At 46.5% G+C, this 27,321-nt stretch overlaps 1 protein-coding gene across 1 annotated transcript in view; it reads left to right on the top strand.

Moving 5' to 3' along the window:
• CDK8 (cyclin dependent kinase 8) overlaps positions 1-27,321 on the top strand; it is a 679,675-nt gene that overhangs the window by 222,568 nt on the left and 429,786 nt on the right. The window contains exon 7 of the mRNA XM_069639174.1: positions 22,598-22,741. Within this exon, the coding sequence (XP_069495275.1) occupies positions 22,598-22,741 (144 nt within the window). The remainder of the gene's footprint in view (positions 1-22,597; positions 22,742-27,321) is intronic.

Below are 27,321 nucleotides of genomic sequence, written 5' to 3'. Positions count from 1 at the left end.
GTTAAGTAAGAACATTTTGTAACTGCTCGCTCTGAGGGAAAGTTACCAAACAACTATTTCATAAGTAAGTAACTTTTAAACACTTGTTATACTTTTCAGGGTAGAATCCTTTTCTTATCTAGTTCTTCTCTATTCTATTGCATGAGTTCTCTGAGGCAGAAGAGGGACCCTAGGGTTCTAGGTGCCAGCTGTAGGCAGGGTGAGATCTGGTCCAATTGCAGAAAAAGTAAATGTTCCTGTGGAAGACTGTTCAAACAAGTAAGTAGTTCACTTTAGAGTTGGGGTCCAGGGACTTCTGAGAAGACGCCTTACAAGGATTCCAGTGGCGGGCCTGGATGAACTGAATGAGAGGACTTCCATCACAGAAAACACTCCAAAAGCTTTACAGAAATCACGCAGGCTTAAGGTAAGTATATACCCCAGCCCACACAGTACCTCAGCACAGAAGGAGGAATTGCAGCAGGAAGACTTCAGGATCTGCAGCCAAAAACCCTGTCGATTAATTCCTTTGCCATGAAAACAGAAGACAGGACTTTGAAAGGGATTTTGCAGCAGGTAATCAATCGAGAAGGCTCCAGGCAAGAGTTTTAGTGGCTGGTTGCTGCTCTGTGGTTTTAATGCCCTTTTCAGGAGCCAGAAGAAGACTGAATATCACTGGTCGGATTCTCGTCACTTGTAAGGTCCAGTACTCTGTTGAGGGGACTTTTCAGAGTCGATTGGCATCTCTGGAGGTCCTGCAGGATACTACCAAAATGTCATCTCGATTCGGAAGACCGTGCAGTGCACACTGGCTCGAGGTCCCAGGGTATTGCGTTATTGCAGCCCCGCAAGGTTTCAGCACGACGTGGGATGGCTCAACATGCAGGTCTTGTTGAGTCCAGTGGATGTGACCAGGCCCTGGGTCAGGGCATCGTTTTCGGAGTACCCAGATTGCTTGGAAGGGAAGGGTAACGGCATGCTCCAGTTACAATGGTCTCAGCCGTGTTTTCTTCATCTTCGGGTAGAGGTCCAATGATAACTACTGATTTGGAGCAGTACTCTTTGGATGCGCTACAATAACCTTGACCTCCTGGCATTAGGAACCCAACCTTTGGTATGCGTCTGTACTACACAGGTTGGCAGTGTGGCTGAGCAGCTAGACTTATCTCAAGAGGGGTCAATGTGAGCAGTAGGGGAGTTGAACAGATTCACAGTGACAAGTATCCAAATAAACACTTGTACTTAAGGTTTCTTGATTAAACAATTATTATTTAACAGGCAGTTTGATTAAGCCTTCTTCAGAAGGGGCAATATATCAGTAAAACACAAATACACTCCATAATACACACTTAGTATGTCACAGAAAGGGGTTCTAGAATAAACAAGAGATCACACAATTATTCTGAAGCAGGTAAGTACGTTTGAACCTCCCAAGGTAAATTTAGATGAACCCCTTCCTGGAAGGAAAGGTGAAACACAATGTCGGAGGAAAAGGGAGTTATTCAGGGAGCCAGGCCAGCCAAAGTCAATTGAGCAAAAGTCTAGTTGAGTTGAAACCAGGGGCGTTGCTAGGGGGGAGGGGCTAAGGGGGCTATAGCCCCTGATCTTTTGTTGTAGCCCTGGATAGAATCTCAGGAGCTACAGCCAAAAGATTAGCTAGCCCCCAGTCACAACAGTTCCGACATCAGCTTAGCCCGGGTCTTTTCCAAACCTAGCAACTCCCCTGGTTGAAACACTTTGTGTAGGTGAATACAAGTCTTGCACAATGTTTTAGAAGTCTTTGTAGAAAAAGTAGAATGACTGTAGGGCTACAAGCTGGGAGGCTTGTGAAAGGTAGAAGATGCAAGCAACTCTACAGAAGCAACCAAGACAAGTCTCAACTAAGATCAAGTAAGGCTACAACAACAAGAGTTAAGTTCTCTTAATCTGTACAGTACCTTTTGGTTAGAAGAAATGGTCCCAGCTGGCTTCTGTTACTGTGTCTCTGCAGATCCTTTTGTTCCTGTGCCTCAGTCGTGGGGACAAGAGGGGAGGGGGACTTCTGGGGACTCCTGCAACACAAACGGGATGGTAGGCAACAGAAAGACAAACTTCTATTCAGCTGCACTTCGCGGTTTTAGCTCCTCGCGTCTCTGCAAATATCACCACTGTGGTCTCATGGATACCACTCTGGACTTTCCTCGCATCTGGGAACCAGCACTCTGTTGAGGTGGCTCAGGCTTGGTCAGTCCTGCTTACTGGGAGTCTGGGGGATCTTCCAGCAGCTCGAGTATGTCTTAAAAGTGATGCATTCCCTTTGGTGTTCCTCTCCCTAGCACTTCGGTTCCAGCAGCAGCAGTGGAAGTAGAGCCAGCTCTGGGAGGATGTCCAAACGAGTTAACTTTGGAGTTGATTGGTTCCACCAACTCAAAGGGAGAAGTCATCCGTGCAGGGCTTCTCTAGTCGAAACGAATTAGGAGCTTCAGTACAGGAGCAAGGCTTCACCGGGCAAACCAACGGTCCAGGTGCAGCTGGCGTCTCTTCCAAGTTTTTCTTCGGATTCCTTCATCCAGTGGTCGACTCTGCCTTCCAAGCCAAAAAGCCTTGCCTTTTATGCAGGTTTCTCCGATTCATTCCAGTCTAGCTGTCAATCACACAGCAGGGTGGCTGTCCTTGCCGGACAGCCAGCTGGCCAATCACCTTTGGGTGCATTCCTGTAACCAAGGGGATTTAGCACAGGGAGTTTCGGGGCACCTTCCTCACTTCCTGCCAGACACTCTGGAGCCAGAGGCGGGCTTCACTCGTGAAGCCCGCCAGAGCCAAAATGAACAAAGGGACCAAACCTGGTTTGGCGCGCAGATTAAATCTCAAGAAGTATCTCTCTTTGGCAGAATTGCATGCAGCACCCTCAGGAAACGCCACATACAATTAGGACTACAGGTGTAAGCAAAAACCAACCTTCGTTATAAGTCTGTACTATATAGTTTTGTGGTAGCGAGCTGAGCAGCCAGGCTTATCTCAAGAGGGAATGTGAGCAGTACAAGAGCTTACACAAAGGTCTTACAATCACAGTGGTTCAAGTAGACACTTATACTTAAGGTTTCTTGGTAAAACACTTAATTCATTACACAATCATTCAGAAAACATTCATTAGAAGGAGGCAACTTAATATTATACACATACCCTTCAATAGCAAACCAATAAGTTTCTGAGCAAATTACTCTCCTCTGAAATAGGAGCAAAATGGCATTTCAGTTACTTTCAATGGAAGCAAAAAGGCACAAGTTGGCAGAATAGATCACAAATACTTTCTTAGGCAGTGCAAATAGTTATAGTTCACTATAGGACTCGATTCAGTTTAATAGGCATAGGCCAAAGTCAATAGATTAGTGTCTTGAATAGGAAAGAGCAGTTCTTAAAGTAAACGGAAAAGTCTTTGCCAAAGTTCTCAAAAGTACTTTGTACGAAAAAGAATCCTATGTTGGGTCACAAGCTGATTAGGCCTGTAAGTTGGGAAAGTTCCACGAACTTTCACTGCAAGAGAAGCGTTCTCTCAATCGGGTTGGCACAGTACCAAAGATGCAGCTGAAGACGATGGTTCCTTGCAGTTTCTGTAGATCTCACTGTACCTTAGACTCAGTCGTGGGGACAAGAGGGAAGACATCGGGGGACTCCTGCACAGGATCCTTGGAAAAAGCTGACAAAATGGAGTCACTTCAGTTCAAGTAGCTGTTCTTCAAGCACATATGCTGTTGTCCTTCCCCATGGTTAATTCTAACTAGCTTCAAGAATGGTATCCAGGTGGCTTACGGGTTGATTGGTCCCACCAACTCAAAGGAAGAAGTCGTCCTTGAAGGAGTTTCTCTGTTGAGATGAACTTGGCAATTCGGACATGCAGCAGGGCTTCACCGGACAAACCAACGGTCCAGGAGTTGCAGCAGACAACCTCTTCCAGTTCATCTTTGGTTCTTTCGTTCCAATGGTTGACTCTGCTTTCCAGTCCAGGAAACCCGCCTTTTAAACAGTTTTCTCCCCTTCATACCAGCCTAGCAGGGTGGCTGTCCTTGCCAGACAGTCAGCCAGCCAATCACGCCAGTTTGCTCCTAGGAGACTAAGCACAGGGAGTTTCAGGCACCTCCCTCACTTCTGGCCACCCCAGACACTCAGGCGCCAGAGGCGGTCTTCAGTCCTGAAGCCCGCCAAAGGCATGGAAACAAAGGGACCAAACCTGGTTTGGCGTGCAAAGACAAACACTAGAAGGACCTTTCCAAAAACAAATGACGAAAAAAGAAGACCGGGACCCGTTTAAACGAAGGTGCTTAAGTCGCCAACTTGAAAAACATGGCTACCGCGATTTGTAGCTACCGGTGTTCACGGTCGGGAAAAATCATGGTAGTTTGTTCTAAAACCACTGCCACCAGCCATTTCGATAGAAAAGATTAGCATTTGACTGCTACATGAGTTTCTAGGCACTGGGGATACTAGGTAACCCCTCCAGAACTCTACTAGTCTTTTTAAATTCCTAGACCCAGCACACACCATCTTCCTGTAAAGTCAATTTAACCTTACATTCGAGGGGATTGGTCCGCCGACGTATTCCATATCTATGTCCGTAATCACCACAGCTGTGCTGCTTCGGAAAATCTTTCTGCGTCGATGACGTCGATACCCTGTCCTCGAGGGCCTCCGTCGAGCCGACGTTACTGGATGTTAGAAGTAGGACGCATGATGCGCGTAGCCTCAGTTCCGTTTTTCCGTGAACGTGTTCGCTTCGGAGATCTCGGCGCTCCTCAATTCTACTGAATCCTGTTCTTTCGGTTCTTCAAACCTGTTTCTTTGCTATAGTATGTCGTCTTTGGCTTCTTCCACCCCGCGGTCCGGGTTTAAGAAGTGTCGGGTATGCAGGTCCAAGATGTCGCTGACGGATACGCACGACCCTTGCTTCTGGTGCCTCCGGGAGGACCATGATACGGACGACTGTGTCGACTGCCAGTCGCTCACATCGAAGGCCTTGCGGGATCGTAAGAAGCAAGCTGTAAGGTGGCCAAGCCTCGGAAGTCACATTCCACTGGTCTTTCGACAGACGATTTGAGGGGCGACTCTCCGCATCGTCGTCATGAGTCCGGGGGTTCTCGGTCTGGGAGTCGGTCCCGCCATTCCTCTGCCTCTTCGAGGCACTCCAGGAAGCGCCATCACAGCTCGCTTTCCCAGTCCTCTTCCGAGGACTCGGCCCGTCGGTGGGTTGCTTGTCCCAACAAGCATTCCAATCCAGAGGAATGGGATTCCTTCCGAAAGGAGATGTTGGCGATTTTTTAATCGCAGGGCTCCGGTCCGTCCGCACCGTCTGAGTATGCCGGTCGTGGCCGTGCTAGTGACACCGCTCGTCTGCCTTCGGGCTCGAGCGGTCGTCGTGACCGGGCGCCTTCGAGGTCCCGGTCTTGAAGGATGGTCGCTCTAGACATGCCCGTTCCAGGTCCCGGTTCTCGAGACCCTAAAGACCGCGAGAACCTGTGAAGTCTTTGAGGAAGACATCGCCGGCGGTGCCGAGGTTGTCGAGACACGCTCGGGACTCCGGCCTTGAGGCCTGTGTCGACGCCGATTCCATCGACGCCTTTCGAGGTGGCTTTGTCAGAGGTGCCCCGTGGCACGGTGGCACCCCCCCCAAGAAGGCGCTGGCCAAAGCTAAACATGCCTTTGTGCCTTTTTCTGAGGTGGATGAGGGGTCTGAGGAAGGCGAGGTTCCTGCAGGGGTTCCTGATGACATTGTTTCTGGTCATAGTCAACTTGAGGACCTGCGTCAGTCGCTGCACGACGCCAGTGGTCTAGAGAATTCTCCGGTGAACATCTTTTTGGCAGCAAGGCTGACGAGTCTCGAGAGGTTGCAGACCTCCAAAGCTGCAGCAAAGTCGTTGGGCGCTGCAGTTCGCCAACCTCTGCCTTTTTCGTCCTAGGGGACAGCAATGGAGGGGAGGTTCCTTTCGATATTACTCTTCCTTTAGTAAATCGAGAGGAGCTGCAAGTCAAAGGGGCAACCGTAGGAGTACCAGAGGTGGAAAACAAGGTACTCGAGGTGTCAAGGCCGCGCAAGCAGTTGCATCTTTGCCCTCAGGCACTGCCGCAGCCGCTTCAGCTCAGTCATGAGGCCCATGCTTCTCCGGTTGGGGGAAGGCTGGCGCAGCATCTGGTAGAATGGCCTGCCATTACTTCAGATGTGTGGGTTCTGGAGATCATAGCCCACGGCTACTGTCTTCCATTCTGGCAGAGGCCTCATGACAATCCACCAGGGAATCTCTCTTTGAAGAGTCCGGATCCGCTCTTTGCGTAGGAAATTCAATCCCTGCTGGTGAAAGGCGCCATAGAACTAGTGCCTGTAGTCGAGAGGAACAAGGGATGGTATTCCCCTTATTTTTTTATTTCAAAGACAGACGGGGGATTGAGACCCATCATGGACTTGCGCGGTTTGAACAAGCTCCTCAGGAAGGACAAGTTCAAGATGGTTACTCTTTCTCAAGTCCTCCAGGCCCTTCAACTTCAGGACTGGTTGGTGTCTCTCGACCTCAAGGATGCTTATTTTCATGTGCCGATCCATCCCAAGCACAAGAAGTACCTGAGGTTCGCGGTTGGCGACTCACACTTTCAGTTTCGGGCTCTGCCGTTCAGATTGACCTCCGCCCCGAGGGCCTTTACCAAGCTCATGGTGGTGGTTGCAGCGTATCTCAGGAAAGGGAGGTTTCATGTCTACCCCTGCCTGGACGATTGGTTGATCAGGGCGTGCTCTCCCGAGCAAGTCCTGGATCATCTGTCCGTCACCTACCACTCCCTTCACAAACTGGGCTTCTCCCTCAACTTAAAGAAGTCCCACTTGATGCCAACTCAGCGGCTCCAGTACATGGGAGCAGTGCTCGACACGTCCCTGGGGCAGTGTTTTCCTCCCCAGCTGAGGGCTCACCACATTCAGCAGATGGTGCACAAGTTTCAACAGGCCCAGAGTCTCTCAGCGTTCAAGTTCGAGGTTGCTCGGCCTCATGGCATCCTGCATTCTTCTGGTGCCAGAGATCAGGTTGCGGATGAGATCTCTGCAAAGGGCTCTCAAGCTCCAGTGGTCACAGTCCTCCGGCAGGATGTCGGACCCCGTTCAGGTGCCGCCCTTGGTCGCCCAGGACATTCTCTAGTGGGCCGTCGAAGGCAATCTGATGAGGGGGGGCTCCGTTTTGGCTACCCTGGCCGGAGCTGACGATCGTGACGGACGCGTCCCTCACGGGATGGGGAGCTCATGCCAACGAGCTGACAGTCAGCAGTCGTTAGTCTCCGTCGGAGTCCAGACTCCATATCAATCTGTTGGAGCTGAGGGCCGTCAGGCTTGCCCTGAAGGCTTTTCTGGCGACTGTGCGAGGAAAGAATGTCCTGATTCTGACGGACAACACAGTGGCCATGCACTACCTCAACAAAAAGGGGGTGGGCAGGGTCACTTCCTCTGTGCAGAGAGGCGATGCAGCTCTGGTTCTGGGCCATCCAGCAGGAAATTTCGATCTTGGCAGTTCATCTGGCCGGAGATGAAAACAAGACAGCGGATGCTCTGAGCAGGCAGAGCGCGATCTCTCACGAGTGGGAGTTGGCTCAGGAGATTCTCCTGGAGATCTTCGCCCTTTGAGGGACCCCTCAAGTGGATCTCTTCACCTCCAGTGTCAACTAGAAGTGTGAATGGTGCTGCTCGTGGGAATTTCCTCCAAGAGGAGCCTTAGGAGACGCGTTCGTAGTGGAGTGGTCCTTCCCACTCCTGTACGCGTTTCCTCCAATCCTTGTCATCCCTCAAGTGTTGCGGAGGTTGCAGAGGTTTGGTTCCTGGATGATCCTCATTGCTCCGGCATGGGCCCGGAGAGCGTGGTACCCAGACCTTCTCGACTTGTCCATCTGCCCTCCATGTCGTCTTCCCTACCGAGACGATCTGCTCTCACGGGAGGGGGGGGGGGGGGCAGGTTCTCCATCCAGAGGTCAGATCCCTCAACCTTCACGCTTGGCTTCTGAAAGGTTGAGATATAAGGAAAGGGACCTCCCTGAAGACGTGATGGAGGTGTTGCTTTCGGCCAGGCGGCCGGGAACTAAGTCCCTGTACCGTTGCCGTTGGAGAAAGTTCTGCGACTGGTCCAGAGTTAAGAATGTGGATCCTTTTTCGTGACATTTTTGTGGTTCTGTCTTTTTTGCTTTCTTTAGCCCACAGGGGCTTGCAAGTGGGTACCATTAAAGGTTACCTGGCGGCGCTGTCCATATTTAAGCGCTCGTCTGAGCAGTGTTCTTATTTTAAAATTCTGTTAATTTCTCAGTTTCTAAAAGGGCTCACTAATGTGTTCCCTCCGTCACCTTTCCAGGTGCGAGGTTGGGATTTGAACCTTGTTCTCAAGTTTCTGATGGGTGCTCCATTTGAGCCTTTACATTCTTGTCCTTTGAGACTGGTGACCGTGAAAACTGTATTTTTAGTTGCGGTCACTTCCGCTCGCAGACTGAGTTACAGGCACTTTCAGTTAAGCCACCCTTCACTGTGTTTCATATGGACAGGGTTGTCCTTTGAGTTCGCCTTCCTTTCTTCTGAAGGTGGTGTCGGAATTTCATTTAAGCCAGAAGGTTATTCTTCCGGCATTTTATCCTCCTCCGTATCCTTGTAAGGAAGAGGAGAGGTTCCATAGGCTGGATCCTAGGAGAGCTTTAAATTTCTATATTTCACGCATGTCCTGGGTCAGAGTGGACGATCAGCTCTTTATTGGTTACGCTAGAAGGCGTTTGGGACAAGCTGTGACTAAGCAGAGTTTGTCTAGATCAAGGGTGTCCAACCTACGGCCCGCGGGCCACAATGCGGCCCTCCGAGCCATTTCATGTGGCCCGCGAGGCTGAACAAACAAAGGAAATACAAACAAACAAGCCGGCATGGGTTGTGATTTCCATTGGCTGAGAAACCAATACCAGAGGTACGTCATATAAAAAAAAAGAAAACCTTGCATGGTCACAGTATTTCCATTGGCTGTTTCTCAGCCAATGGAAATCACATACGTCATGTTTATGGGGGGAGTGAAGGTAAGGTATACCGTGCCGGCACCACCTTCACACTTCTTTTCCAGCCCTGCCCAGCCCAACCAAGCCCAGCCCAGCCCAGCCCAGCATTACGGTGACCAAGCGAGGCCTGGTAAGTTTTCTTTCAGTTTTTTTTTTTTTTTTTTTTTTTTTTTTGGGTACGCCACGGCCCAGTTTATTTATTTATTTATTTGTTAAACATTTGTCGGGCCCGTGGACCCGATTAATTTATTTATTTCCGCAATGTTGGGCCCAACCAACTTTGCGGGAATAAATAAATTAATCGGGTCCACGGACCCGACAAACATTGACTAAATTAATAAATAATGTGGGCCGTGGCAACGGAGCACTGTGACTGCCTCTGGTGCCCCCTTACAGGGGGCACCAGAGGCAGTTACAGGCCCAGTGCATTTTAGGCAGCACAATGTTTGTCGGGTCCTTGGACCTGAATTATGTGCCGTGGTGGGGGAATGTTACTGCCTCTGGTGCCCCCTGTAAGGGGGCACCAGAGGCAGTAACGGGCCACGGGCCAGTTTATTTATTAATTTATTCAATGTTTGTCGGGTCCGTGGACCCGATTAATTTATTTATTCCCGCAAAGTTGGTTGGGCCCAACATTGCGGAAATAAATAAATTAATTGGGTCCACGGACCCATGGCAGCGGAGCACTGTGACTCCCCCTGTAAGGGGGCACAAGAGGCAGTAACGGGCCACGGCCCAGTTTATTTATTAATTTATTCAATGTTTGTCGGGTCCTTGGACCCGAATTATGTGCCGTGGTGGGGGACTGTTACTGCCTCTGGTACCCCCTGCAAGGCTACGGGCCAGTTTATTTATTAATTTATTCAATGTTTGTCGGGTCCGTGGACTTGATTAATTTATTTATTTCCGCAATGTTGGTTGGGCCATGTCCATGTCTGGACTAGCCAGGGTACCTTAGGGTGAAGCCTTAAGTCCACAAACCTATATGAATTGGGATAAATATTCACTCTTGTAGTTGCAGTGTTCCACTTAGTGTCACATGTGTTTTGTGAGTTGGGACAATCTTGAGCCAACATGTCCAATTCAACATGACATATTTCCATATGGTAGCATTTTATTTAATTGTTTTTTTATAAGCTAAATGTAATACCTGAGGTTGGTTTCTAAGTGCGGATCTGGGATTTAAACCTCTGTTGCTCTGCGTGGCCTTGCTTCCAAGACCAGCAGGTTGCCCCTGTGCTATCCGCCGTTTTCCATTGCTCCGTTATCGTGATGTGGGACACCTTGATGGAACATGCATTATGGCACTATCATGCACCTTCTGGGTATCATCAAGGATAGTGATCAAATCATGCAATGTTCACATACCAAATCAGTGGGTGTAGTTGGTAATTTCCATGATATGGTAGGCTTGAGTAATTGGTTCATGGACTGCACAAAGGTGGACATTGTACCACCCAGTGCCAGAGAGCAGGCCCTCAGAAACAGACACATGCAGCGCCTCAGGGAGATGACAGGTGTACAGAAGCCTACTAGCAGCCTGTGTTGGCCTGGGTATCTTCTGGAACTTGTTTTTGTTTCATTTCGCTGTGCAGTGTTTCCCTTTTGATTAAATGCCCTTGGTCATGGGCTTTGGTCATGGTCATATATACTTTGGGGAAAAAAGCATTGTGAAAGAAATTGCGCCTTCCCACTTATACAATGACATTATGTGTACTGGTTAATAGCCTTGCCTTTAATTTGCAGTACTACAAAGCTGGAAGACTCTGGCAACTAGCACGCCGTAACAAATAAAACATGTTGTTCTCTGAGTTTATCTGCGTTAGAACAAAGCTGACAGAGCAATTACTATTTTTTCAGTGGCATTTTAGTGTTTTATCTCCCTCTGGCTGCCTGCCACATGAGAATAAGAGCATTCCTTTGCATTAATTCATATTTAAGTAGCATCACAAGGGTGCCACAGCCTGTGTCCGCACCCACCCCCACTGACTTGTATATCTCACATGCCAAACACTGCTTCTCTACAGGCATTGTTATAGATTTGTGGGACAATAGTATGAGTGAGGCTTTTTTAATCATGCCATACTAGTGTGGCCCAATGTTCTGCCTATATTAAAACCACAACATTATTACTTAGTAATACAAGTAAGTTTGAATTGATTTTATTGTAATGGGCCTGTGACAACGTAGCTTTCATATGACTAAAACCTACCCAACTCTCAATAGATGGCGAATCAGAAGAAAAGAAAGATTTATGCTGAATTTCGTGTTTTCAAGGATAGTTGGGCCAAGGATTTCTTTGTGTGTGAACAAAAGGGGAACATCTTGTGTCTCATTTGCCAGGAAAAAGTAGCTGTCTACAAGGAATACAATGTCAAGTGGCATTATACTACAAAACATGCCACTGAATTTGACAACCTGATTGGCCAGATTAGGATTGATCGGGCGAACTTGCTGAAGCAGGCCCTAATCGGGCAACAGTCGTTCTTCAAAGCTGGCAGACAGAACTCTGAGGCAGCAACCAAGATAAGTTACTTGATATCCGAGGCCATAGCGAGGAGAGGGAAACCATTGTCCGATGGAGAATTTGTCAAAGATTGCTTGGGAATATTGACATCTGTGGCATTCCCTGACAAACAAGCAATGGTGGAGAAAATCAGTCTCTCACATCAGACAATTGCTAGACGAGTAGATGACCTATCATCAAACATTGCAGACTCACTGACGAAAAGATTGAGTGCCTGTCAGTTTTACAGCTTGGGGGTGGATGAAAGCACAGATGTGAGTGATACCGCCCAACTGGCAATCTTTGTACGAGGAGTGACCAAAGAATTCCAAATTGTTGAGGAGCTACTTGACCTATGTTCAATGAAAGGCAAAACAACAGGACAAGACATTTTCAATGAAGTGAAACGTGTCTTGTTGAAATTCAATCTGCCAGAGGACAAACTCTGTGGTCTGACAACTGATGGGGCCCCTGCTATGATCGGCAAACACAATGGATTTGTCAGTTTAATGGCAAAGTCAGTTCCCCAGAATGTCATCACGTATCACTGCATCATTCACCAGGAACAACTGTGCGCAAAGGCCTTGGAGATGACGCATGTGATGGAAAAGGTTGTTTCTACAGTGAATGTCATGAGGGCAAAAGGGCTCAACCATAGACAGTTCCAAGCATTTCTTGCGGAGATGGGAGCAGACCATGATGATGTGATCTACCTTTGCCAAGTTCGTTGGCTTAGCAGGGCAGCCACACTATCCAGATTCTGGTCACCGCTTAATGAAATTAAAACATTCATGACGAACAAAGGGAAAGATGTCGCCTTCTTGGAAGATGCGAGCTGGTTGAATGACTTGGCATTCCTTGTTGACATAACAAAATATCTTTCAGACCTGAATATAAAACTGCAAGGGAAGGAACAGTTTGTGAACAAGCTGTATGAGCACATCCAATCCTTTGTTCATAAGCTGGAATTGTTTCAGAAACAGCTGAATGAAAAAAATGCTACTCATTTCAAAGTACTGATGACCAGATCGGCTCACAGCATCAACCATGACAAGTATTCGGCACTGGTTGGGAATCTTTTGAATTTAAAAACCGATTTTCAGATTTCAGGGAGCACAGTGATGAGCTGAAGATTTTTGCAGATCCGTTTGGTACTAATGTCACCAATGCTCCTGACATGTTTCAAATGGAATTAATTGACATGCAAAGTAATGGTGACCTGAAGAGAGCCTTTTCTGAACATACCCTACATACATTTTATAGTAAATACATTACATGGGACTCTTTCCCAAATCTGTCTAATCATGCACTTCGGTTCATTGCACTTTTTGGCAGCACATATTGCTGTGAACAGCTTTTCTCAAGATTGAAGAGCATAAAAACAAAATCAAGATCACTTTTGACAGATGGACACCTATCTGGAATACTCCGCATTGCCACATCAAGTGTGCCAGCGGATATTGAGCATTTGTGCAAGCAAAAACAATGCCAAGTGTCACACTGAAAATATGTTCAGTGTTAGAATTATTCTTAACTGTGCTGAATGCTTTACAAGTTGCAACTTTACAAGTGACTAATCATGCAATAAAAAAAGTCCTTCATACTTTCAGATTGGGCTCGCATCGCGTTTCAATTGGGTTCACCTTTGGATGATCAATTTTCAACAGTTTATCTTTTGAATGGGATTATGCTTCTTTCATTACCACAGACGTAATGAACGTTTATTAGAGATAAGCTGCCATATGTATTGGGCACACTGCACATGCTCAGGCAGCATCAATCATGCTTTGTACAGGACAATTCTGTCCTAAATTGGGAACAACTAGCATAGACATGTTGCTACAGAGGCATATTTTGGCCACAACCAGCATGCCAATGTGTTACATCAGTGACAGTGCTGTCTTACACTGAGGACACATTGATCATTAAAATGTGTTGTGTTCTACAATGTTCTTGTCTGCTGTTGGTGACATGGAATGTACATGTTCCCCTTTAGAACTGAATGTAAGGGGCGCCCGCTACCTTTGTAAAACTATTTTTTAAGGAACCTGGGATTGGTAACCCTAGGTCTCCTGGGGGCAACCAGACGTGGTCTCCCTCTCACTGTGCTTAGAGAGGCATCAGCTTCACCTCACTGATGATCCCCAACAAGGGTGAAACACGTGTATGGGGTTGCTGGTGGTACTCTCGTTCAGATTGAAATTGCCATTGTATTTCGGTGCTGGACTGCTCCTGGGCAGGACAAAGACTGATATGCAAATGGATATTTCCCATCTGTGAAAGGCACAGTGAGTAAAAGCAGTGGCTGCGAACTCTCAAGTGGTTAATAACCACTGAACAGGTTATCATGTCTGTTCTTGCGAGAGAGGGGCGCCCGCTACCTTTGTAAAACTATTTTTTAAGGAACCTGGGATTGGTAACCCTAGGTCTCCTGGGGGCAACCAGACGTGGTCTCCCTCTCACTGTGCTTAGAGAGGCATCAGCTTCACCTCACTGATGATCCCCAACAAGGGTGAAACACGTGTATGGGGTTGCTGGTGGTACTCTCGTTCAGATTGAAATTGCCATTGTATTTCGGTGCTGGACTGCTCCTGGGCAGGACAAAGACTGATATGCAAATGGATATTTCCCATCTGTGAAAGGCACAGTGAGTAAAAGCAGTGGCTGCGAACTCTCAAGTGGTTAATAACCACTGAACAGGTTATCATGTCTGTTCTTGCGAGAGAGGGGCGCCCGCTACCTTTGTAAAACTGATTGTAAACTTGACTTTTTGGCCACTTTTCCTCCTGTAAAATGCACCATTTCATCCCCATATTTGGAAACAAATCTTGGGGGGGGGGGGGGGGACCCCCAAAACCCTCCCTAGATCGTTATATCTCCCTCGCTACGCTTGGTCGCCCCCACCTTTTCAGTAGAATATCACAAACTGGTGGAAGAAATCACAACAAACTAACCTTTGATCACTGTCCCTGACACATCTTTGGGACTGCATGGCTATCACTGCCTGTGATGCAATTGTGTCAAAGGTCACACACCATCGATTTTGAATATACTGCTTTGGGTGAGGGTGTTGACTTTTGGCTCGCCGGCCCTGCGGCCCTCCGGGTGACAAAGTTCATGCTTCGGACCCACATTCAAAAAGGTTGGACAAGCCTGGTCTAGATGGATTATCTTGGCAATTTCTGAATGTTACCACCTGGCGGGTAAGGACCCTCTGATAGGCTTACGGGCCCATTCGACTAGCGGTATGGCTGCCTCTACTGCTCTGCAAAGGGGTGTTTCTATTCGTATCATCTGTGAAGCAGTCACTTGGGCTTCGGTCCATACTTTTGTATGTCACTACTCCCTAGATTCTTCCCATGGGCAGGATCTGGCCTTTGGCAAGGTGATCCTTTACTCTGCAATTTCATTGGGCATTCTAAATTTGTATATTTTAAATTCTTTTTCCCACCTCCTTACGTTGGTACTGCTTTGGGAGTCTGTCATAGATGTGGAATACGTCGGAGGACCCAATCCCCTCGAAGAACAAGTTACTCTTACCTGGTAACGTTCTTTCGATGGGATGGTCCGACGACGCATTCCATATCGCTCCCGCCCTGCCTTCCCCACTACAGAATTTCTTATGCGATTGCAGCTTACGTTTCCGCAAGGCTTTCTCTGATCATACTGGCAGAAGATTGGTGCCACACGTTCTGGGAAAAAACTACAACTGAGGCTACGGGCGTCTTGTGTCCTATATAACATCCGGTGACGTCGGCTCGAAGGAGGCCCTCGAGGACAGCGTTTCGAGGACAGCGTATAGACGCCATCGACACAGGACGCAGACGCCGAAAGATTTTTCCGAAGCAGCACAGCTGATGATTACTGTCATAGATATGGAATATGTCGTGGGACCATCCCATCGAAAGAATGTTACCAGGTAAGAGACTAACTTGTTCTTCTCTGGGAAACAGTAGTTTATCCCAGAGAAGTTATTTAAACCTTTTGGAAGTCTAAAAGACATCACTGTGTCACTGTACTGAGGGTGCTGTGTGACACACATAGAAAAGATGATGCCTATGGAGTTGTTTAAAACTCCATAACCAAAAGAAATGAACACAGAAAACAAACCGATTTAAAAAATTCAAAGTCCAGCAAAAGAGCTGGGGGTCTCGAAGGTAGAGAGGAATTAGCACATCCTGAGAATCCTCCCTAACCATCTTTCCCACGAGAAATGGCTAAAAAAAGACAGTGGCCATTTTGACCAAATGGGCACCCATGGGTGCTTTCTCAATTGCAGCCCACAGTAAAAACACACAATGGTAGTAAAAAGTAAACCACTCCCACCAGCCATAAATTGTAGAAATGGCAACAAAACAATGTTACATGAGAAACTAGACAAAGGGGATACTAAGTAACCCCTCCAGCACCCTATTGTGATATAGTGTGTGCTGGGTCTTGAAAGTTACAAAAGGTAAGTAAAGTCAATTTCACTTCACTGCTCTTGGAAACTGTAGTTTATCCAAGAGAAGGTATTTAAACCTTTGGGAAATCTGAAAGACTTCTCTGTGCCACTGCACTGAAGTGCTGTATGTCACAATGTAAATATGACACCTATGGAGTTTGTCAGACTCTATAACCACAAGAAACGCAGAGTCTAAATCGATGAAAAATACATGAGGGAGCGGGGAAAAAGGGTCTCACTCTCTCCAGGTTAACAATTAAAAAGTCCTAGAGTCCAGCAAAAGTGGTCTCTCAGGTAGAGGGGAATTGGCACATTTCTGAGAATTCTCCCTAACCAACTACCTCTTCAGCTTCCAGGATCAGATCTTTATGCAGTAACCAAGCCAATCAAACAGACGTGCAACATACAAACTTGGAGTGGGGGCTGGGGAGCCGGCAGTTGGCAGTCCTTTCAGGACAGCGAGCTTCCCAGATAAAACGGGATTCTCGTAGACAGGCGGGAAGACAAAGGGCTGCAGAGTTTTGGGCTCCTCTTTCGCTTCCTGCCTTCAGACACTCTGGAGCCTAGGCGGGCTTGACCGAGGCCTCCCGCCAAAGATAAAAATCACACATTGGAATTTCCCAACTTGGAATTTCCCAACTTGGAGGGCAGGGGAAAGACCAAGATTGGACAAAAAGCACGAACATGGCAAAAAAAAGAATGATTTGGGCCGTTTTGGTAAAATGGGCACCCATGGGGACCTTTGCTGCAGCTGAGAAAACAGCCCACGGTAAAGGTGCACCGAATTTGTGAAAAGGTTCACTGCCACCAGCTATTTAAGCTAAGCTTGTCCCTGTAACATAATTGTTACAGTTCTAGTAAGAAAGGGGAAATATGGCATCTTCCCAGCACTCTACAAGGGGTGGGGTGTGCTGGTTTCATCTAACAAAATGTAGAATGGATAGGATTATCCTTTCTACCCTTGGGAACTGTAGCTCTCACAAGGTTAGCCAGAGAAAGTAAAAGGGCAGCCCAAAAGGGCAACCCTGTTTAAATAAAATGGTACACATCAAAGGTTGTCAAAGAGGTTACAATTAAAAGGACCCTATGGAGAGTCTTAAAAAATGACACCCATAAAAAGAGTAAAAAGATCTGTGAGTGTGGAAAAAGGTTCCCACTCACTGAGGTATAAGGATAAATAATCTACCTGTCCAGCAAAATGTTCTGAGGTTCTCACAAGTGAGGTAGATTTACCTCTAAATGTATACTCTTCCCTAACAATGACATCCAACACTTCCTTGGCTTCTTTGTACTGGATTCACAAAGTTCTTATTCATATAATACATTCCACAAGAAGCTTTCTTTAACTGCTCTTGTATTTTGGCGGATTGCCTTGTGTATACCTTTACTAGGAATCCTTTTGTGGTATTCTCCCCTGGCAGGTATCTTTCCCCAAATGTCAAATGACTGGTGTATTTCTTTTACCAGGACCTTTTATTGGTTTCACTGTCCTTTTCAATATGCCACAGCCGCATCAACTTTGTTGTTTCAAAATGTTTACTTGGGGAACATTTGCTCCAGCTTTCCCCCCTATTGACATCTCTTGCCGGCATTTGTCCAGGTTTTGTTGCTGCAATTTATCTTGTTGGTATATTAAATATTCTTCCTTTTGGGTATTACTTTGACATTAACTTTTGACTGTATGCAAACCGCTTTGGGCATTGCCCATAAAAGCAGTGTCCCATAATTCATTCACTTGACTGCATGCATATCAGTACACCCTGAGCCCCCAATGGATCTGGGCAGATTCAGTAGTTCGCAGCATCTGACTTATGGCCTGACTCTGCAGTGAAGGTTCCTCCCTTGGATGGCTTCTTGCATGATGCAGACGGTCCTCCAGCATTTCCTGCAGCTATGCGTTCACTTGTGGTCTTCACTCTGTGGCTTGGACCGAGAATACTGCTTCCCGCAATGTCCGTACCTCCAAGTGCTCCGGTACGGCCCCCAGCGCCTACAGTCTTTCAGGTGTGTCTGCTGCATCTCTCCATCCTTCAAACCACACCAGTGTGTGTGACTCTTTCGCAAGCCGCCACATGAATGTGCCCGTTCTCTCTCGGCTTTCTCCAGCACGGTTCTCGCCCATTCTGCTGTGTTGAGTGCACATGCCATTTTGAAATGTCCCGCACACTTTAGGTTCCGCCAAACAGCTAGTCTGCACTTAAGGTTTCGGGTTTCTCTGTCTGCATCAACTCTTCCCTCCTCTTCTTCGCCTCAGTACCTGAGGCTTTATGGGAGCTGGAGTCCATAGATGTTATTGGATTTCTAAAATGTTGTTGGTCAAAAACTTTATATAAAGAAACATCAAACAGGAGATGTTATAGGTGTGTTGTGAAAGTTTGAGGTATACAGGGCATTTTGTCTATAGCGACATAAAGGAAGGTGTTTCTAGTTTTTACAATGAGGGAAATTTTTGGGATGACAACAAGCCATCAATAACCTGGGTATTATAAGGTCTTCCTTAGGAAGGGGCGAATTCAGTGTCTAGTCTGATAGTCGCCACTGACCCCCGACAGCTGTCTCCTCCCATGTGATCCTCCCTCATATATCCACCCCCAGGTTCAGGATCCGATGGCGACTGCCGGCCCCTGGTGACATGGGAGGAGGTTACTGCCAGGGAGCCAGTTATCACTCCACTGGCGTCATCACATAGTAGAAAAATGCATCCTTATGCACACACACAAAAAGACACCCACGTTTTACATCAACGAAGAAGGGAGCACATACTCAAAAAAACATTGTTGTTGCCTGTACAAAACATCTTGAACTGGTGTGTTCAAAAAGTCATTTACACCGAAGCACATGTTCCAGGGGAACACAGTTGTCTAGCGGACAGTTGGAGCAGTGTTCTGGTAAAGGAAGATGAGTGGGAACTCAACAGCAGTGCACTCAAACAGATCTTTGAAACGCGGGCCACCAGTCAATGGATCGGTTTCTAACAGCAGCAAACTAAAAATGCCTAAACCTTGCATCTAGGTACCAAGAACAGGGATCCCTACACTGCACTATTGCTTACGTTTCCTTCACAACCCCACACCTCTACTTGTCTTCCAATCATACTCCATCCATGCCACAATCTTCTCATACAGACGAGCAAACCAATAACCTATCCAGACTCTTGCCCTTCCAACTTAGCAGCATGGCAAATGAGGTCCTAGAGCTTGGACATTTACAGTTATCCACACTCTCTCTGGAGATACTGCGTGATGCAAGAAAACCAAACACCAGACATTGTTATTATAATAGGTTGAAAAGATTTGTAATCTAGAAGTATATCCACCCTGTTAATTGTTGCCCTGCAGATATTGTCATCTACCGGCTGACTACTGTCTAGTTTATTATTCACTTAAGGTTAATTTAGCAGCATTGACAGGTTGCCCCACATCTCAAAACAAGGTATCTTGATGGAAAGTTTCAGTAGTGAAAGCTTTCATGGAAGGAGAAAAAACGTATCCACCCTCCGGTGGCACATCCTCTGCCAGGTTAGTATCTAAATACAGTACTATGTGAACTAATGGGGCCCCCTTTTGAACCAATGCTGAAAGCTCTGTTAAAGGAATCTTTCATATAGGTGTAGCTTTCTACATTTCTCTCTGAAGTATATATCACAAGAAAGTACGGTATGGTAAGTATATATTTATTGTACATAAATATTGGGGATATCTAGTGAAGTACTATCAGGCTCCACCGGCTGACGAGCATTACTGTTGGCATTTGAATGTCTGCTCGCTCTCAGCCCTCGTACGTCCTGTACATTATGACGTGCTTCAGTGGATGGCTTCTCGTGCTTGCCTCGCCACGAGCCCTGTAGTCTTGAGATGGATTAGTGATAATACACTCTCACATAAATCAGAAAGATAAATGAACTACAAGCCTCGTCAGTCGGCAAACCAATGCACAAACACAAGGTAGTTTTGAGAAAACATACAAAGTTCTTGCCACCATTTTATATCAAAATTTCATGTAAATCAATCCATTGAATTACCTGCATTCTTTCAGAATCTGAAAAACAGGGTAGGTGGCATTAGACAAATTTGACGCTCGTCTGTCACGTATTGCCTCTACAGAACCAAAGAGTTTAAAAAAGCTGGCAATCCTTTGTATCATTGGCAGCAAAAAGTGGAACCCGTCACCAAGGCAACCATTGTAAGATAGATTGTTAGCTCCATACATCTTTGCTATACTCTAGTAAACAAAATAGTTTACCTCCTAAAATTTTATATGTAGCACAGAAGCAGCGTTGGCCTTTTTCACTAATGTACCACTTGAAGACATTTGCAAAGCGGTAACATGGAGTTCTTTGCATATTTTTACACAGCACTATTGTGTAGACGCATAAGCAAGAACACTCTCGGGTGGGTCAAGCAATTCTAAAACATATATTTGAAGCTGTTCCTTTCGCTCACCCTCAACAGTCAGCGGGTGCTACTTGCTAAAATATGCAAAGCCTGTGAATCTAAGCAGGTTCACAAACCGCAGAAGGCAAACATCACTTACCAGTGATCCTCTTTTTGTGGCTTATATCTTGTGAAGATTCCAAGAATTTCTTCCCTTCTCCCTAAGGGGATGCAACCCTCTTTGGGATTATGGAGGTGAGCCAATAGTCAATAGAGTCCCTAGGACAGGAGATTGAGCAAGCAGGATCCCACTGAGGGTGTACCTTCCACCCTCCTTGGTGACAAGGAATGTGCAAATAACAATCCCATCCCACCTCCCATTGTGTCGAATTCCTCAATGTTTATGGGTTACATGGAGGTAGCCAGGCACTGGGCACCTTGTAGCATGGATGGATTGGTTTCTGACCTGTCCTTGTTGCCGCCTTCTGATGATGACCAAGACCAGTGGCCTAGTCACTTTCCTTTAAGGGAGGAACTCAAATACCACTGGATAGAAGGAAAAAGGGAGAGAACCAGCCACAGCATGAGATATGCCAGCCTGCACGACTGCGCAGAGAAGGAATCCCCTCCCTCACAAGAAGAAGGAAGAACCATGTTAATATGGTGGGCGGAGACTTTGAGGAAGCCCACAGAACGGTAACTCTTGGAAACTGGTGGAAATCCTGCAGAGCCAGATACCGGAGAAACTGAAGGAGCCGATGTCCTGCCAGGAGCATTAGGTTGACATCCCGTCGAAGAGATATCCCAGGCCTGTCCATCCAGAAACGGGCCCACCGATGAGAGACACAACCGCGCAGACTGCAGCCAGGTCTGAACCGCAGAGCCGCATGGACTGGAAACGCCAAAGCCACAGAGAAACACTGCCCTGAAAGAGAGGTATGAGATGTTATACCAAGAGCGGGTGGAGGGCAAAGAGGTCACAGCAAAGCCCACAAAGGGCTACAAGTTTGCATACCCCAGAAGGGGGTGGTAGGACTGAACATAAAAATACCGCAGGAAGGGTCGAGCAAAACGAGATCCCAAGAATGGTTCAGCAGGCTGTACACCATGTAGAGCTGAATGTAAGGGCACACCAAACGGGGCGGACCAGGTTTGAGGCCTACCCTAGGCTGAGAAGGTAAAACATTCAGATAAGAAAAGGAATACACTATTTCTTTTGCCACTGCCAATCGATACAGACCCAGGAGAGATTTCCCAGGAAACAGGAAAAAGTAAAGACTGTCTGAAGTATATGACGAGGGCATTGTTTTGACCTAAAAGCAAGCTCAGACACGTTTTGTTGGAACTTTTCGATATGTGAACCAGAGAAGATTGTAAGCATTCTTTCGTGGGGTTCACAAAACCATCCTTTACTAAACTATTGCTACTGGGAAGTAACCCTATCCTAAGCTTCAGCTTAGTTTCTCTTTTCTTTCTTTTCGAAAACCTTTCTACCTACCTAGTTGGTAGGTTAGAATAGATTTGGACGGAGGACAGTTTTTATTTGTGAGACATCCTGACGAGCACCCGCTGTTTTGTAGAGTTGGGACCCCTGCATAGAAATTCGGTTACAGGAGTTTTTCTTCAATTTTTTAATAAAAGATGATCATTGAACCATGTCCTCTCGTCTGTCTCCTATGTCTGATTTAACACAATCGGCCTAGAATCACGTACACCTGCCAATCCTCTCCTCTTGGTGGGAATGAAAGAGGGAAAAGAAACAGGGAATCTTCCAGCTACTTTTTACACGTCATGTAGGAAAACAACTATTACAAGGACTTTTGACGCATGAGTGATCATGGGTACCCATGCATGTAGGGTAGGGATAGTGTAACAGTTACTCCACTGTTCAACACCCTCTTTTCAAATTTGAAAAAACAAGATCTAATACTGTGCGCCAACCACTAGATGAGGCCTATGCAAAGCATGTGATTCTAAGCAGACAACCCACAGAAAGATTATTACTGGTAAATATTTGTTTTTTATAGATCATGTACACCTATCCTATGACTGATGCACAAAAGGTGGCTAGCTGGAGTGTGTTCAATTAAACTTTCTCGGTGGGACATGATTCCTTGACGGTGCACATGGATTTTTGTTATTGCCTGCCCTTCCTACAACAGGAACTTCTGTGAGAAGATCTGCATACATTATGTTGAATAATGAGCAAAATGTGACTGGAATGCTAGTGAAAACATTCTCATTATTGTCCTGTTTTATTCGTTTTCATAGATATTTGGGCCATAGGGTGTATATTTGCTGAGCTACTAACGTCGGAACCGATATTTCATTGTCGACAAGAGGATATTAAAACTAGCAATCCATATCACCATGACCAGCTGGATAGAATATTCAATGTCATGGGCTTTCCTGCAGGTTTGTGTTGCCTTTCTTATCACTAAGTGTAAATATGTTTGAGAAATACTGGGTTGAGGCTGTTAAGACGAGAGCCTTTCTGAAATGAATGTGTGAAGGATAACATAACATTTCTGTGGGGAATTTCAATACCATGCATCACATGTTAACTATGCTCATTGAAAACTATGTTGGTCTATTTTTCAACACTTGCAAGCCCTCTATTGTAGAACTGTAAACATTAGGACTAAATAAGACATTTGATGACTTATTTAGGACTAAATAAGACATTTAAGAGTTAGATGGGAAAGTAAATCCATCGTACGTGAGTGACTACCTCTCTGGCACCCATTTCTGCAGATATTAATACATGTTTGAACAGACGACGTTAAGCCTGTCTCTTGCAGTCTTTATGATGGTTTTATTTTTTTTATTCAAATCTTTTTTCTTCTTAGACTTGTATGTTTTATATTTATAAATGTGTTATTTAAATACATTAAGGCTCAGATCATGGGATCATAGAGGTGTGTAATAATTACGTTGACTTTGTGAATGACCTGTCGTCACAAAATGTGAAAACATGCAGGCTGCATGGTTTGGTTCCCAAATATGTCAGTACAGATTTTACATTGGTGCTGGACATTCATGTGTAGCCTAATTGTTTTTGGAATTAACAACTAACCCCAACTCATCCGAAATATATATAATCAGAAAAGGGTGTTGAGGGGCGCACTCCTGGGTCCCAGCTAGGTGTACCTTTCCACAGTCCAGTTGATGATCTCCTCCTAGCGCACTTTCTTGCCTCATGCAATCATCAGGGAGGCAGTCTGTTTAGGTGTTTGTTCAGGTGTTGATGGTTACTACCAGTGATGGCCTCAGGGAATCCTGGTCGCTGTAGTCATTCAAGTAAATATTTTCTTTTGCTGGCATTGAAGTAAGCCAACAACAATTAAGCTGCTGGAACGTTCAACTGAATCTCTTCCATTATTGACCTACAATTCCCAGCATGCATAGTGTTGTTGACTATAAAACTTGTGAATGGTGAAGCTATACCTGAACAAAATGACATGGTGCCAGTTGGCATCTGTTACCTATATGACTACGTCTGTTACTTATATAACCAAGAAGTGCATTCCCATTTTGGATCAAAGCATTATGTTGCCAGATTTGATACGATACCTGAAGTATTATGAAAGCAAAATAGGAATATAAAGTTGGCATTTAATATTGGAACTTGATCCCTCTCCATGCCGATCACAATGCATGTGTCCTGACCCTGTCCCAAGAGCTTTTAGGGTAGGGGTGGAGGGCATAGGAGGGGTATGGGTTCTGTTTGCCCCTTCATAAACAATGGCACAAAAATGCAGTGAAACGGCCACTGCATTGAGTTGTACCAGATGCTCATAAAAATTAAGGTAGTCCCATTTCCTAATGTGCACAATCATTGTTATGGACTATCAATGTATGTACCAACTGCACTTTTAAATTATATTACATTTCTTGGTCACCTCGAACAGTGATTTTTATATTCATGTTTGTCAATCTGCTTAGAATCACATGCTGTGCATAGTCCAACATCCAGTGGTAACCGCGGAGTATTGCATTTTGTCTTTCGAGAATCGAAAGGGGACATCGACATGAGCGTGCCTGTAACACTATCCCTACGTGACGTGTAGTGTACCCAAGATCCCTCACGCGTTGAGGTCCCTCAGATTGTTTTTTTTTGCCCAGATAACTGGTCGCCCTTACACGGAGTTTGTAAAGAACATTGCAATTGTCCGACCTTTGGCCAATTTATTCTAGAGAAATATTTAAGATCACCCCTTCCCTTGTTGGCTGTTCCAGTTTCCGCCGAAGACCTGCGAGATTCGACGGAAGGTGATCCCGTCGGTGCTGCCGACCAAGTGGCTGGGCCTTCACCGGCCTATACAGTAGGGAGAGTGGGGTCGGGGTGGACATTTCTCTTTAAACTGAAAATGCCTTTCCCTTTCTTCCCTCTTTCCCAGTTGGTCTTAGTCCCTCTGTATTACCTCAGCTATGGAGAGGACTCAATTTAGATTGTGCCCTGTTTGAAAGGGCAAATTCCCGTGCAAGGACAGGCACAGACGGTGTAACCGGTGCTTACCACTCGATCATAAAGAGGACGGGTGTGCATCCTGTAAACTCCTTCGACCCAAGACTTTAAAGGAGCGTAGGGTAAAACGGTGGGCGACCTACGGTATGTCCAAGGCCGGGACTGCTGCCACTGAATGCGACGATGGCGAGAGTGACTATCAGGCCTCCGAATTGGAGGTTGTTGACCTTTCGATGGAACGACTGCATTCCGGATCATCTGTCCCCTGTCCCAATGAGCACGGCGTAAACCCTGCAATGAGGAAGTCACACCCTGGGGACAAAGACAGACATGAGCATGACACTAAGCACACAACCCCTAGCCTTATTTCGACTATGTCAAAAAAGACTTTGGCGCCAACGGGTGCACAAGTCCTTGCGGCGATACCCGCCGAGCGACTAGTTCGGCTGCCCTCCCCGCAGCCGCGTGCGCGCCTAGCGACTGGGCAATCCAAGACAAAGGGCGCTATCCCCAAAACATAGTTCCGCCGACACGCATCATGGGAAAGCGTACGGGGATGACAAACCTAAGACTCCGAAAGTTACGGCACTGCCGGAAGAAGCAGCCGATAACGGCAAGGCCTTGGTTCCGCAGAAACAGGAGACGCTTGGGTACATAGGACGGTTGTAAGGGAGTCTGACAGGTGAGGATGTCGAAGCTCAGCTTGGCAAGGATTGTGGCAGCCGATTCTCATAAACGGCAGGCTGTGGACTCTCAAAGTCTCAAAGACCCAAAAATCCGCCGAGATCTAAGGATAGTGTTCAGAAGTCGAGGGAAGGACACAAGGATACCCCACCTTCACCGATCCCGCCAGAGGTTTTCTCTGAGGGAGAGGAAGGACTTTCTTTAAAGCTAAGGCACAGAGCTCTACGTTTTTCGACAGAAGATGGTGCGGGGGACACTTTTTTGACAGAAAACTATGAGAGAGACACCATTTCACCCTTAGACCATTCCAGATAGTCAGTCTGGACTAGGGAAAAGTTTGAGGACTGCATGGAGAGGTTTGGATAAGTTTGTTTCACGTGCAGAACAACCTACACCACGAAGGCCAAGGGAGGAAAGCCCTGCTAACCCTAGATCTAAATTTCCAAGGCTTTTTGCCCCCTCTTTAGAAGAGGACTTGTATAATTATGACCTTACTGAAGACATACTGCCATTTAAGGTAGGGAGAATCCTTTTTATGACGAGGAGGAACATGAGCCCATTGAAGATGAGCCCGTTGAGGATGATCCTATTGAAGGCTGGGGGGTGGAGCCAGATGTTGGTGACCCTCAACCATGGCAGTCCCCAGACCCAGATATTCTGGCCTTGGACTCTCCTCAGAATACCCCTACAAGGAATCCTTCTATTGATGTTCAACTAACATTTAATGTAATGCTACGGAAAGCAGCTGATCACTTTAAAATTGCCACTGAAGAGGCAGCACCTGAAGCCGACTTTGAGGATAAACTCAGAGAAGCTGCCAACTAGCAAAGCCATCCCTTTACTTAATTCGATTAAAAAAAAATGCCTGGCCCTGTCTTTGTCTACACCAGCTCTTACAAGGGGTGTAAATCCAAGAATTTAAAAACTCTTCCGCCCCTCCCCATCAGACCCTCTATATATTAGAGGCCACTCCACCCCAGATTCTTTGGAAGTCACTACTACAAGAAAAAGAGCAGGGGTCCCTTTATCGACAGGCGAGGCTCCCCCTAATAAAGAAGGGAAAAGACTTTATGCCCTGGGTAGGAGGGTTACCACATCGGCAGCGTACTCGACGCGTATCGCCAATAATATGACTCTATTGGCTAGTTACGCAGATGCGCGCAATGGTCCTTAATACAAGAAGGCCTAGCAGAGGCTCCAGAACCTCTGCGGATCCGCCTACTTTCCACAGTCTCTGAAGGGAGGCAAGTTAATCAAAGTATTTTAAAGACTACTTTAGATTCCGCTGAGACAGTCAGCCGAGCCCTTACTCAAGTCATTCTCCTCAAAAGACACGCGTTGCGTCGTAATTCAGGATTTAAACCTGACACGCAAGCGTCTCTTATAAAAAAAATGTTAAAAACGGTGGCGGAATCCAACTATTTTGGTAAGGCGGTTGATGAGGCCTTAAAGACCGCGAAAAAAGAACATGAAATCCTAAAGGGCTTGGACCAAATTACTCAGAGACCTGCCACAAGGCGAGGATTTGGAAACAGGTTTTTTCGTGGCCAACGCTCCTCTCACCAGCAATACCCTTCAGAAAACAACTGGAATTCTCCACAGGGAGCCAGCACTTAAAATAACCCGTACCCCCAAAGGGAACAGGGGTGTGGTAAGGATAGAGGCAGGAACCCGACCCCCCCAGAGGTTCTCCTGCCTCAGGCCCCAAATGACTTGAAGATTCGGGTCCCCTCCCATGCCTCCCCGGTCGGGGGCCGGTTGACATCATTCCTGAAAGCATGGGAGTGAATAACCATGGACCAGTGGGTGCTAAAGACCATAGCCCACAGGTACTCTGTAGAGT

Source organism: Ambystoma mexicanum, chromosome 7q (genome assembly GCF_040938575.1).
Source record: "Ambystoma mexicanum isolate Mex_15411 chromosome 7q, UKY_AmexF1_1, whole genome shotgun sequence".
In the NCBI taxonomy this organism is placed as follows: Eukaryota; Metazoa; Chordata; class Amphibia; order Caudata; family Ambystomatidae; genus Ambystoma; species Ambystoma mexicanum.
This window is presented reverse-complemented; position numbering and strand designations above follow the sequence as displayed.